The sequence below is a fragment of the Lissotriton vulgaris genome, chromosome 3_2, assembly GCF_964263255.1.
Source record: "Lissotriton vulgaris chromosome 3_2, aLisVul1.2, whole genome shotgun sequence".
Classification (NCBI taxonomy): domain Eukaryota; kingdom Metazoa; phylum Chordata; class Amphibia; order Caudata; family Salamandridae; genus Lissotriton; species Lissotriton vulgaris.
Window position 1 is genome coordinate 228957079 of NC_141690.1, and position 13428 is coordinate 228970506.

General features: G+C 43.7%; 1 protein-coding gene across 1 annotated transcript in view; it reads right to left on the reverse strand.

The window, feature by feature from the left end:
• Nucleotides 1-12488: 12488 nt before the first annotated feature.
• The window catches only part of CD8A (CD8 subunit alpha), a 73122-nt gene continuing 72182 nt past the window's right edge, over nt 12489-13428 (reverse strand). Inside the window, exon 5 of the mRNA XM_086964466.1 lies at nt 12489-12650. Within this exon, the coding sequence (XP_086820592.1) occupies nt 12489-12650 (162 nt within the window). The remainder of the gene's footprint in view (nt 12651-13428) is intronic.

Below are 13428 nucleotides of genomic sequence, written 5' to 3' on the forward strand. Positions count from 1 at the left end.
GCAGTTGCATCTCAGCAAATTACAAAAAATTGGAAACATTTATCCAAATTTTCTTTCCAGGCTTGGTGGTATGCAGTCTGTCATAACCACAGATTAGATACAGTTTATGTGTATCCTCCTTCTCTCGCTATTAAGCAATTATTATAATGGTACCCTGTCACTCAATACATTGATGGAAATGTGAAACGTTATAATATACGATCACCTGTAGAGCAAGAAGTCTTGAAGTCTCCTTGACATTCCACATTACATGATTGATAATATTATCTCTATTTAACAAACGCGTATGGTTATAATTTAGCACATTTTACCAAATTTTTCTTACTTGATATGTGATTCTTCTCCTCATTTCAATGTTATAATTGCTTTCTTTATATGACATTTATTGTAATTTATATTTTTCATCTTAATAAAATTACCTTTTAAAACACATAGATTGCACTGACCACAGGGAACCCTACCTTCACCGTGTGAATGTGTCTGTGTTCTCTCACATGGCTCGTAGTATTGCACTTTTTTAAATGAGGCAAGGCCAGCACTCGAATGCAGCAGGTTTGGTCTTTGTTTAAATCAACGATTGTGAACTCTGATAACATGTAAAATCTATATGGTTTTATCATTTTCTGCCCAAGTGAGTAGTATACTCCCTTTGCATGCTAAAAGAGTGGGCATGCCATAGTGATAAGACATCCATAGTTTATTACCGGGGCAGTGACAGTATTGTATTTCCATCCTAACAAATGTCCTGCACCATATTTGGCCTTTAGAGTAGGGCAGAAACATATTGACAAATTGAGGGCCAGAGAACCATTGTATCCTCTAGTGCCCCTCTTTCTATTATTAGTTTTAACATATCCATCCACCCCTCTAATAAAGGGATAGCTGGGTGCGGATATTAAGCCCGAGGTCACCAAAATATTCAAAGAGCTCCCTGGAATATGGTTGAGCCCATCTTGTCCTGTAGGAGCCAGGACGAACCTGATGATGAAGCATGCCACTATTAGAGTGGGTGAGGTTTTTATATGAAAAGAGAAAGACTCCCTCATAGCTTTATTCACTAAAGATGGTGATCATCCTGTAGGCGCAGTTTATATGCCTTTGTTTAGGCAGATGGATCCGTTTCAGGAAACAAATGTTATGTTATGTTATGTTATACCGTTTATTAAGCGCACAGCTGCCCTAGCAGAGGGGCATCCCGGCGCTGACAGCACATAACTACGATGCCTCAACCTACAGAAGAGGCCTACAATGGAGGGAAGAGGTATGTTTTAATTGCTTTCCGAAATGCCAGATAACTCTTCAAATTGCGGATGGAGTTGGGAAGCGCGTTCCAAAGTTTGGCAGCTAAAGTGCGAAAAGAGCGCCCCCCACTACGGAGCCTCCTCACCCGAGGGAGAACAGCCAGATGTTGTACCATCGACCGAAGTTGCCAGAAAGGAGTGTATGGTACAATCCGGTTGGCTAGGATAGCTGGGGAGGAAGAGTTCATGATCTTGAGGAGATACAAAGAGACTTAAACTCTATACGTTTAACCACAGGCAACCAATGAAGCCACATTATTCTGAACCTTTTGCAGTTGCGAGATTTCAGTTTTATTAGACCCAAGATAAAGTGAACTGGCATAGTCCAGTCTTGACAATATAGAAGCCTGGACAATAATCTGCCTAATGGAGGGGGTCAAAAAACCCCAGCCGAGGTTTGAGCCCTTGCAGGATCCTGAAACAGGTCCCTGCCGCCTTCTTGGTTTGTGTTTGGAAACTGAGGGCATCATCTACCCAGACACCCAGGTTTTTTACCACCTATTCGGTGGTGGGTGCATGCCCAAAAGTGGCCGGCCACCAATGCTCACTCCACAGCTCAGTGTATTTTCCTACCACCAAAACCACGGAATTGCTGGAATTGAGCTGGAGACAGTTGGCAGTCATCCACTCTGCGATAGCCTCAAGATCACTTGTAAACTCAGATGCGTCCTGGGTTAGATCGTCCGAGAGTGTGACTACCAACTGAGTATCATTCACATAGGACACTGCCAGGAGCCCTCTGCTCTTTGCCACCGTTGCTAGCGGTTGGACATTGAGATTAAAGAGGGTGGGCTCAGGGCTGAGCCCTGCGGCACTCCCTGTTTGATAGTGTAGAGCTTAGAGGCAAAAGGGGGGGGCGGCTACCTGGAAGGTCCTCTCCATAAGAATAGAGGTAAACCAGTCCAAGGTTGAATCTGTGATGCCCACCTCCTCCAGCTGTTACAGCAGGATTTGGGGGACACAGTGTGAAACGCGACACTCAGATCTCATAGGAGCAGTGCCGAAGTACGGCCCTCGTCTAAGGCCCCCTCAGGTGTTCGGTCACAGCTAGGAGAACAGATTCCGTGCTGTGACCAGAGCGAAAACCATTCTGAGAGGGGTCCAGTATATTACTGTCCTCCAGATAACTGGTCAAGATAGAATTGATATAGGCCTCCGAGATCTTAGAAACTCATGGCAGAAGGGAGATGGTTCGGAAACTTCCTGATTTTGCTGCATCAAGATTTTTTTTTTAGCAGGGGGACCACCATAGCTTGTTTCCATGAGCTGGGGACAACCGCCGTAGAGAAGGACAAATTGATCACCTGGCTCAAGGGAGTGAGGAGCACAGGTAAGATCTTCATAAATTGGTCCAGCTTCAGTGGATCAGTGGGAGACCCAGACTTAATCTTGCTCCAGAGTACAGACAGCTCCTCTTGTGAGATTGGAGGGAAGGCAGCCAAAGTATGCAAAGAGGGAGGTCTATGCACATGATCAGAACATAACGCAATCTGTGGGAAAGACTTATAGATCGTTTCCTCTTTCTCGACAAAGAAGGAGGCAAAAGTCTCACATTGCATATCTGACAATATTACGGTCATATTGTGGGCTGCTGATGATTTGAGAGCTTTCAGTATCGAAAAGATACTTTTGGAGGGGTTATTACTGTTCTTGATCTCATCCGCATAATAGGATGCCCATTCAGTCTCAATAGCCCTATGGTAATTCTTAATGGCTGCCTGATAACGCCCCTTCAAATTAGGGTCGTAGTCCCTCCTCCAAGCTCTCTCCAGCCTTTTACACACCTTCTGAAAAGATGTAAGCTTAGTATTGTACCAAGAATTTGATTTGGTAGTGCGACTTTTAGACCATTTTATGGATGAGAGAGTCCAGAGCACGGAGAATCCAGACCGACAATAAACTATCGTCCATGTTTGGATTATCCGCAGTGGTTGTAGAAAGGAGGCCAAGAAATTGAGCAATGTCGAGTTTATGCCAGGGACGTCTAGGTACGGACTTCTGCGGCACGCTCTTCACAGGCACTACCCCCAAGAGTGTCATAGTGATTAAATAATGATCAGACCAGCATATTGGCGTAGGAGTGTGAATGGTCAGGAGCGAAAGGTTGGAAAAAAACAGGTCCGATAAATGACCCACAGAGTGGGTAGGGCCCTGCACCCGTTGAGATAACTGACTCAAATTCAGCTAGGAAGTTGCCTATATCAGTATCTTGGGAATTATCCAAATGCAAATTCAAATCACCCAGAAGGCTAATGTTAGCTGCTCTCATGGCTAAGGGGCACACAGGCTCAATTAGTGCCGCCCTAAATGCCTTGGAGGGCCCTGGCGGGCAGTAGATCAGTAAGCCAGACATGGTATAACTAGTGTTGAAGGTGATCCCAAAATGCGCAGATTCACACCAAACCAGGGGCTCCTTTACAAAGGTGCATGGGTAGTAGGAGTTAAAGACAACTGCTATCCCAACCCCCTAGACTCTCTATTAAGAGTCAGAATGCTAAAACCCGTGGGAAGCGCTAGACCTGGTTGAGCCACCATGTTGGCTCGGCTGACAACCACGTGTCGGTTAGAAAGAGGACATCAGGGTCTTCGTCCTGTAGCAGATAATAAACATCAGCAAAATGTTTTGCTAAAGAACGACAGCTCAGGCTAAAATGTTTAATCCGAGGACTGGAGCTGGGAAGGGTGCAAAGGGATACAACGGCTGCTGAGTTAAAACCACAATTTAAACAAAAAAATTGACCCTCCACTGGAAAAGAAGAGGGGGGTGGCTACAACGCCTCAGACTGTTCTTAATAGCGAGGAGAGCATCCCGAGAATAAAGAGCCCTCCCTCTAATGGAACCAGCAGCGGGTCTGGCGACGGCCAGGCGTGGATGGGCGCAGACAGGCTTGCCTTTGACGCGCCAGCGGCGCACCCGCTGCGCGCCCGCTACCGCATGGGTTGAAATAGATGAAACACGGAAGTGCCGAGACCGTGCCCCTGAGTGGCAGAATGTCGTCACACCCTCCGCTTAATCGGCACATAGCTGCAGCGGAAAGGAACAGAGTACTAGAGGAGGCAAGTTGATCCCCACCTAGAAGGCAGAGTGTAGATAAAGCCCATTTAACAAATAAAATAAGAAGCTGGCCCCCACAAAGTACAAAAAACATATAACACAGTAGCAGCAGAGTTAAAAGCGCTATTCAATTAAGCAGTTTGAAATGCGGCAGTAAGCATACAGTAAAAATGTCCACAACGAAACATCCTTCTGACTTTGTTTTGGTGACTCTTCTATGCAAAATCACTGAGACCATGTGATATTTTAGACAAATCTAAAACTGTGGCTGAGGAACCCTTGGAGGTCCACAGCTTTCCTAAAAGAAAAGTCAACAATAAAGATACTTTGAAGAATCCCATATCTACACAAAGAGCATCCCATCACAACAGATCCATGACCCTTTGCCAGTCATATCGTTATATCATTTGGGAATTCAGTTTGGAATTTTTTAACTCTCTCACCACATCAGAGAAAACAACTTGTTTTCAAGCCAGGTAAGAAGCATGTTGATGTGTTAAAATGTTATGTGAAGCTTCTCAATGTTTTAAACCCCCACCCCCCATGGAGACACTTCAGTTAGTGCCCCTACTGTTTTAACCCCTCCCATGCTCATGACGAGCTCAGCTCGTCATGAGCCACGGTTCCCATGGGCTCATGACGAGCTGAGCTCATCATGACCGTTAGAACGCTCACACGCGGGGCTAATTCCCCTGCTGTGCTGAGCGTTCCATTAAACGGGCGTGGTTGTGACGAGCTCAGCTCGTCATGAGCACACGAGAACCCTGGCTCATGACAAGCTGAGTTCGTCTTGAGCACCGGGGCGCTGTGCGCGCCCCCTTCCCCCAGCACAGCAGGAGAATGTGTCCCGCAGCCAAGGGGTTAAAAATTCAGCCCCCTGAAATGGGGAAATACAATAATTGAGAATGTATCTCTTTGACTGGTAGTGTACCTAAAACAAAACAATTATTTAGGATTGGGAATGGATTTACCTCAGGGTTTCAATAGAGGACGAACACATTCCCTACCATATGGATCTGTCTCTACAGATTCATCCTGTGTCCCCACAACTGTATCCTCAATTAGTAATGGTAAAACTCTGTCTTTCCAGAAGGTCCTTTCGATCAAGGTCTTCTGGTTCCAAGAATTACCTGTGCTCAACACGCTTCATGAAAAAGTGGAACCTGCACTTGAGTGGATACCCTGACACCACTGCTCAACTGCTCCCTAGAAACTGGCATTGTGTCAGTATACTGGAAGTCATCTATTCAAACTCCCTTACTTAAAAAGCCAATCTTAGAGCCTGAGGACCTGAGCAATTTTCTCCCATGTCCCTGCTACCCTAATCAGTGAAGCTCTTGTAGAAGGCAGTGATGGTAGAACTACAGGGTTTTGTGAAGAAGACATGGCTCACTGGACAAGTTAAAGAAATAAGTATCATGAGCCATTGAGAGGAGCTGCAGTGCCACACATGCTGCACTTTTATTTTCTTTTTTTTTTTTTTTTTTTATTTATTAATTTTTTTCCCCCATTTACACCCATGGTGGTGGGAGACAGATTAAAGCAAACAAAGATAAATCATACATAATTGTACATAAGAAGAAATTATACAGTAATTATTAAAGAACATTATTATTTACGTCGCCAACCATTTTTCAAAAGGTGCCCAATTCTTGGAAGCAGTTAAACGTCTTTTCTTGCCTCTAAAAGCCTGTACAGAAGTCTCTAGTTTAAACCATGCCAACATCCTGGTCTTCCAGTGACAGAAAGTGGGGGGTTCAGGATTTATCCAAAGTGATGTAACACAAAGTCTGATCATAGCCATAGCAATAAACAAAAATGCTTGGAGATGTCTCGTTTTTTCAAGAGCTGTAGAATATTCATAACCAGTAATTACCATTTCCGCTGAAATTTTAACAGAGGTTTGAGTTATCAGAGTAAGAAAAGTTTCAATTTGATTGATGAACAAAGATAGCGCCGGACATTTATAAAACATATGAATAGAATCTGCAGAATGAAATTTACATCTTGCGCAAAACGCCCCTTTACCCCCACTAACAACCCCCCATCTAACAAGCTTTGCAGGCGTATAATAAAGATTATACATAGCCATATAGCTTTGCGTACGCAGAGTACCTGAGACCAAAACAGACCTGGCTAATACCAATGGAAATTTTAAATCAATAGAAGGTACTCCAAATTTCACCGCCCACTTGTTATTTTGGTCATCTAAATCATCAGGAAGTTGCGATAGGAGAGTCTGATATAGACTACCAATTTTTTCTTTCTTTCTTATAGATTCAACAATTGTAATTTTTTCAAACATTGTTAAGTTTTGAGGAAATATTTTATCAAGAAAACTTCTCAGTTGCAGATATTTGAAAAAATGATTAGACTGCATATGAAATTTCTCTTTCAAAAAAGCAAAAGAAGCCAATTGCCCATGATCAGCTAAATCACCTATCTCCTTCACACCAAGAGAAATCCAAGTAGTTACCACCCCCTCTTGAAATATCACTGGCAGTAATCCACAAGCATTTAATGGGGTATAATAATTGATCTTGGGAATATGAAAATGACGACGGACTTTTTGCCATACTGAAAATAGAGCCCACAGTACTTTAAATTTGGTTTTTTTAAAATAGCTCGGTTCAAGAATACGAGTTAATACGCCTTTTGTAGTATCTCCCAATGATATTGAATATATTGATGGAGATATATGTACCGGAAGCTCAGGAATATGCCCTAATAGAGGAAAAGCAAAATGTTGGATCATAGCTGCCCAATAATAATATAATAGATTCGGAACGGTCCAGCCCCCACGATCCTGCGGGAGACATGTCCACTTGGCCGCCCTCCTTGGTTTGCGATATGACCATAGGAATCGTTGACATATTCTTTCTGCTTTTATCAAAATTGGACTAGGGATTAACAATGGAAGGGATCTAAAAAGATATAAAAATTTAGGGAGAACAATCATTTTAAGGATATTGCATCGGCCAAACAGCGAAAGATGTAAATGATCCAGCCGTTCTAATTTATTATGGAGGGAATCAATAATGGGAGAATAATTCAAATCTGGGATCTGTTCCACGTCAGAAGAAATTTGGATACCGAGATATGTTGCCTCTGTAATTGTAGAAAGATGAGAATTTGGCATAGCAGTAGATTGTAAGATTTGGGTTTTTTCAATATTTAGCTTATAGCCCGAAATTAAGCCAAATTGAACTGCTAAAGCCTCCAATGCTGGAAATGATCGGGCGACATTGTCAGTTAATATTACAATATCATCGGCGTATGCCAGTGCCTTATATTCGATTCCATGAACAGTGATAGGAGTAATAGCCGGTGAGTTTTCTATCATACATAAAAAAGGGTCAATAAATAAGGCAAAAAGAAGAGGAGAACAGGGGCAGCCTTGCCTAGTGCCCCTGCTAATAGGAAAATAATGTGATTCAGTGCCTGAGATACGAATTTTAGCAGTTGGGGATATATACATAGCTTGGAGAGCCTGGGTAAACACTGGTGTGAAGCCCTTCCAGCTTAAAACAGCCCATAGATACCCCCAGGAGACCCTGTCGAACGCCTTTTCGGCGTCCAGCAGGATCACACCAAGGGGAGAGTTTGTAACCTTTGCCCAATCTAGAAGAGCTACAACACGCCTGATGTGGTCAGTCGTATCCCTACCGGGAATAAACCCGTGCTGGCGAATAGAAACCAGAGGGAGAATTATTTGGTTTAAACGGAAAGCAAGTATCCTTGAATAAATTTTACTATCAGTATTAATTAGCGCAATCGGGCGATATGATGCTGGATTTAATTCGTCCTTTCCTTTTTTTTTTGAAAAGTACAATAGTCGATTGCCGCCAGGAATCAGGAACCGACCCAGTCTGAGCAAGGCGAAAAACTTCTAGCAATTGTTGCTTAAATGTATGTGAAAAAATTTTATAGAATTCTAAATGAATAAGATCGGGCCCAGCAGCTTTGCCATTAGAGAGGGATTTCATAGCGTTTACCACTTCCTCCCAGCTGATAGGCTCGGCTAGAATTCGATTCTGATCATCTGTGACCTTCTGGGTGTCAATAGATTGAAAAAATTGAAAGAGACTGGTTTGTTGTTGGGAAATTATGTTCATATCCTCTGTGTATAGGGTTGAGTAAAAATCCACAAAGGCATTCATCACACCATTAGTTGTGTCTTGTACTATTCCAAACTGATCTTTGACCTTAATAATCTGGCTAGCTACAGCCCTTTGTTGTAGGCGTTTTGCTAACACCTTGCCAGAATTTTCACCAAGCTCATACATTGAAGATCGAAATTGAAAATATTTGGTTGCTATATCTTTATAGAAAGGCTCCAGTACGTTTGATTTTGCTACAGCAACTGATTTCAAACTGGCTGCTAGATCTTCCCCCATACGGATATTTAGACTTAAATCCAGTTCAGCTTGATGAAGAGCTGCCAGTCTGGTTTTAACTGCTTGTTGCTCTGTTTTCCAACGGTATGAGGCAAATCTCTTTGTTTCACCACGCAATGCAGCTTTAAATGTATCCCAGACAGTACCGACTGAGGCAGTATTACTATTAATTTCGAAAAACTCTGAGATCCAGAGAGTGAGTTGATCCTGATAAGTTTTATCTAATAGGAGTTTCCTATCAAAAGTCCATGATCTAATTTGATTGACAGGGCGATCCCAGGGACAACTGAAAATAATAGGATTATGGTCGGATATAGTCCTTGGGCTAATTTCAATCCTGACAGACCCTGCAGTTTGAAGAGATATAAAGACAAAATCAATGCGAACCAGTTTTTTATGAGGTATTGAATAAAAGGTATAGCCCTCTTGATTTGGATGATGATAATGCCAGAGATCAGTCAGACCGTGTTCGATTAAAAGAATCCGAAGTGCCTTATAAACTTGGGGTTTGCGTCCACCGTAAACATTATGTTTTGTTATATCTAGGTGGCTGGGAATATTGATATTAAAGTCACCACAGAAAAACATTGGATGGGGCCAGGTAGCTAGCTCTATATTTAAATTCCTCAAAACCTGCGGGTCGTCCAGATTGGAGGCATATACCGAACAAACAGAAAACAACCGGCCCCTAACCAAGAGTTCCGCTATTACCCATCTACCAAAATTATCTTGCTTTACCCGTTTAACATGGCCAACTCCAGTTTTTAAGATAATAGCCACACCCCGAATTGTAGAGGTTTGTCGGGTATAAGCCACAAGATCATAACCCAGAAATTTGAGATAAGCCCGATTGCCCCAAGGGATATGGGTTTCCTGCAAGCAAATTAAATCCACCGACATCACCTGCAACATCTTATGAAAAATCCTACGTTTTTTAGGATCGTTTAATCCACAAATATTCCAAGTTGCACATGTCAATCTAGGAGCTGCCATAAGATTGAATTAAGGACAAAAAACAAAAATAGCACGGAGAGACTATTAAACATTTTATAAAACAGATATTTGCAATCCAGCTGATTTTTAATGAGAAATGAAAAGGTTGGCTTCAAGTTAAATATGTTGAATACATTTGAGAAACAGAGACATCTGTCCCATGCCTCAGGTCTGTTCAGCTCCGTCCGCCACCACCACCACCACACCACCCCACAACCCACCCCAAACAACCCAACCACCCCAGCAAAGCCCACCCACCCACCCAGAGACCCCCCATACCCCTCGCCCCCCATAGCGGGCAACAGGACTGTAGTCCTTACGATGGTTGAGCAAGCGTATCACTCCGCTCCACTGAACCAATAGCTTCCCCCCTTTCTAGAACAAGGACAGGGATCAGCATTTTATATATACCTCTCTGGTCATCAGAAAAAAAAAAAAGAAGAAACAAAAGAAGATATGAGGTATAGATGATTACTACCCTGCATTTATCAAACAGACAGTATAATACAATGCCTAGATATAACTATATTGAATCCAAAAATTCCCTAGCAGGTATCTCAGAGAAAAAAAACGTTGTCTGTCCCTTAAAAATAACCTTTAATTTTGCCGGGAAAAGCAGGAATGCCTGGGCTCCCTTAGCCTGACATAGAGAAATCTGTTGTCGAAGATGCCAGCGGCGAGTGACAGTCTCTGAGCAGAAGTCTGGACGAACAAAGAACTGAGAGCCCTTAGCAGATCTCTTCTTGTTGGGTCTGGCAAGATCAAAGATACGTTCACGGGCAAGGAAATTGTTGAAGCATACCAGGATAGCACGGGGATAGGGATTATTGACAGTAGCAGAGGCAGAAGATTTTTTTTTATTGAATGGAAAACGATGCGCCCTCTGTATTTCGAGGTTCCAATTCCACTCGACAACCTCTGGAAATGCTTCGGAAAAAAGCTCCACTATAAACTGGCGAACATCATCACCTTCCTGGTTCCTGGAGCAAGATGGCGGCCGTGACCTCGGCCGAGTGAGGAGGCGTTCTGCTCTCCTAGACCATAGCGGACCCCTGAATGATTGCTTTGCCTGACTAAACTGCCTTGGAAAACTCCGGCATCCAGCACAGAAGGCGCTAGACTGCTTTCTGACATTTACCTTCTGCTTGGCTGCTAGCTTGAGCTCTGTGTTCTCCCGGCTGCTTGCTGCTCGTTTGGAGTCGGAGCGGCGTTCGTAGTGGTATTGCCGTTTCTGGTGCCTCACGCTGCCGGATTTCGAAAAGACAGAATGCCGCCCAAAGCACTTTCTAAAGCAGCGGCCGCCGCTTTCAAAAAGCGCGGCTCGACCCGCGGTCAGCAGGAGCCGGAATCCAAGGGCGTTACACCCGGTGCTCAAAAAGCCCGTCCTGGAGGCTCAGACAAGTCCTCCCTCGTAACATCAGTGGCGGCTGCTCTCGCTCCTCCCGCTCCTTTCATCCCCGCTAAGGAACAGACGGTGCCTGCAATGTTTGACAGGTTAGGAGCTAAGGGGAAGGAGTTGAAGGCAACTGATGATACGGCTGGGAAGGGGGTGGCGATTCTTACGGCAAGTCTACCTGTAGCAGTACCCAATATCATACTGTTCAATGTTGGAGGCTCCCCACCCCATATCGACCCTCTTGAGTCTCATGATACAACTTTTAACAACAGCTTGCTGAAAGAGGTAGTCGTGACTCCAGGCTCAGCTCCAGACATTTCTATTGCTAAATCTCCTCCCGTCCAGTGCATGCTGGGTAATGAAGTCCAATCTTCTAATAGCCTCACAACTGCTCCTTTGGAGTTGCCAATGGAAAAATGTCATGATACTAAGGGGTCTGTGCTTAGTGAATCCACTGAGAACTTTTTTTCTGTTTCTGAGCCTTCTTTATCTGAGGAGGATGGTGCTGATCACCCAGAGCTCCAATGGTCAGACTACGACAGCGACTCTGCCGATTGGCGTGAGGCCTCAACTGACTTCAATATTGCTACAGTACGTAAAGCTCCCGGCGCTAAGGCTCTGTCCCCTCAGCAAATTTTGCAGAAGGATTATGGGCAACAATCTCAATTAATAACGCAGGATCAAGATCAAGATCAAGATCTGGGTGGAGACACAAGTGAGGTCGTTTCAGCTATCCCCGAAGAGATTTCATTAGTCACAATTTACCAAACTATAATGATGCATAGAGAAGCAACCAAGCAAGAAAACATGCGCACGCAGGGGGTATGCCGCAAAATGCAAAATTCTCTTCGTCGAGTCATTAAAACCTGTACTGAGACTACCACCAGGATCATCGAAGCTGAAGAACGAATTTCAGTCCTTGAAGATGCCGTAGCCACTCAGAAAGATCTTGTTATAGAGGTTAAAGAACAACGTAAGGACATTTTATGGAAGCTTTCTGATCTTGAAAATCGGGCAAGAAGGAATAACCTCCGGGTCTTGGGTATAGAGGTGCACTTTTATTTTCAATGTCGATTGTATTCATTGCATTCAAACCAATCAGTACACATGTAGGAACTGCCCCTGCCTCACTGTGGCAAGAGAAAATAACTTTATTAACTATAAGCATAGTGAGTAGATTTGGGGATACCAAGTCTCTGAACTAAAATTTAGTGAGTGTTTGGAGTAAGCTGCTCTGTTTATGTTTATGTTTTGTAAAGCGCATGGCTACCCAAAGCTTTCCGGCGCTGGTGAGTGCTGTGAGCAGAGTCGGGCCTCTGGTACATTAACAAGGAAACAGACATGTCTTAAGTTTTTTCCTGAAAGAAAGTTCCTTTTCCAGTGCTCTGATCCTGGGTGGAAGCTCTTTCCTCAATTTTGATACTATGCGTGCAAACGATCTTCCTCCCCATCTTATCTTTTTTACCCTGGTTGTACTGAGGAAATGAAGATGCGAGGAACTCAGGTGTCTAGTTGGAACATAAGTAGTTACCAGCTCTATGAGCTTTACTGGGCCCTTATTATTTATGGCCCTATGAGCAATACAGAGGGATTTAAACTTAATCCTTGCATCAATTGGGAGCCAATGCAGCTGTTTGAGGGGTTCTTTTGAGGAGACATAACTTTGAACCTTTGGAAGGAGCCTTGCTGCCGCATTTTGCACAGTCTGAAGTCTCTTTATTACGTATTTGGGTGCCCCCACATAAAGTGACTTGCCATATCCAGACAGGAAACTATGAGGGATTGAATGACCGTTTTCGTTAGATTCTCTGGGATCAATACCAGTATCTTCCTGAGCATTCGGAATAAAGAGAAACAGATGTCAGACAGTTTGTTTGCTTGGTGATCCATTGCTAGCAAATTCTCTAATCAGATTCCCAAATTTACTATCACTGCTTTGGGAACAGGGGGTGGGGGGCATGTCAACAGGCCAGCTACTCAGAGGTCTGTGTATGGTCTGGTTTCCAAGGATCATCAATTTCGTCTTATCACCATTCGCCTTTAGACAGCTACTTGAAATCCAGGGGGGTAGTCAATCCAAACAGGGTGCAGAATGTTTATTTCCTGGATTAGGGTCTTCTGTGGGAGAAACAGCCAGCTGGGTGTCATCTGCATAGGAGACCGCTGACTGGTTAAAGTCCTGCACTAAGGTAGGAAGCTGGCACACATATATATTGAAAAACGTGGGGCTGAGAGACGATCCCTGTGGGACACCACAAATCATTGGAAAGCTGATAGAGAGGCAGT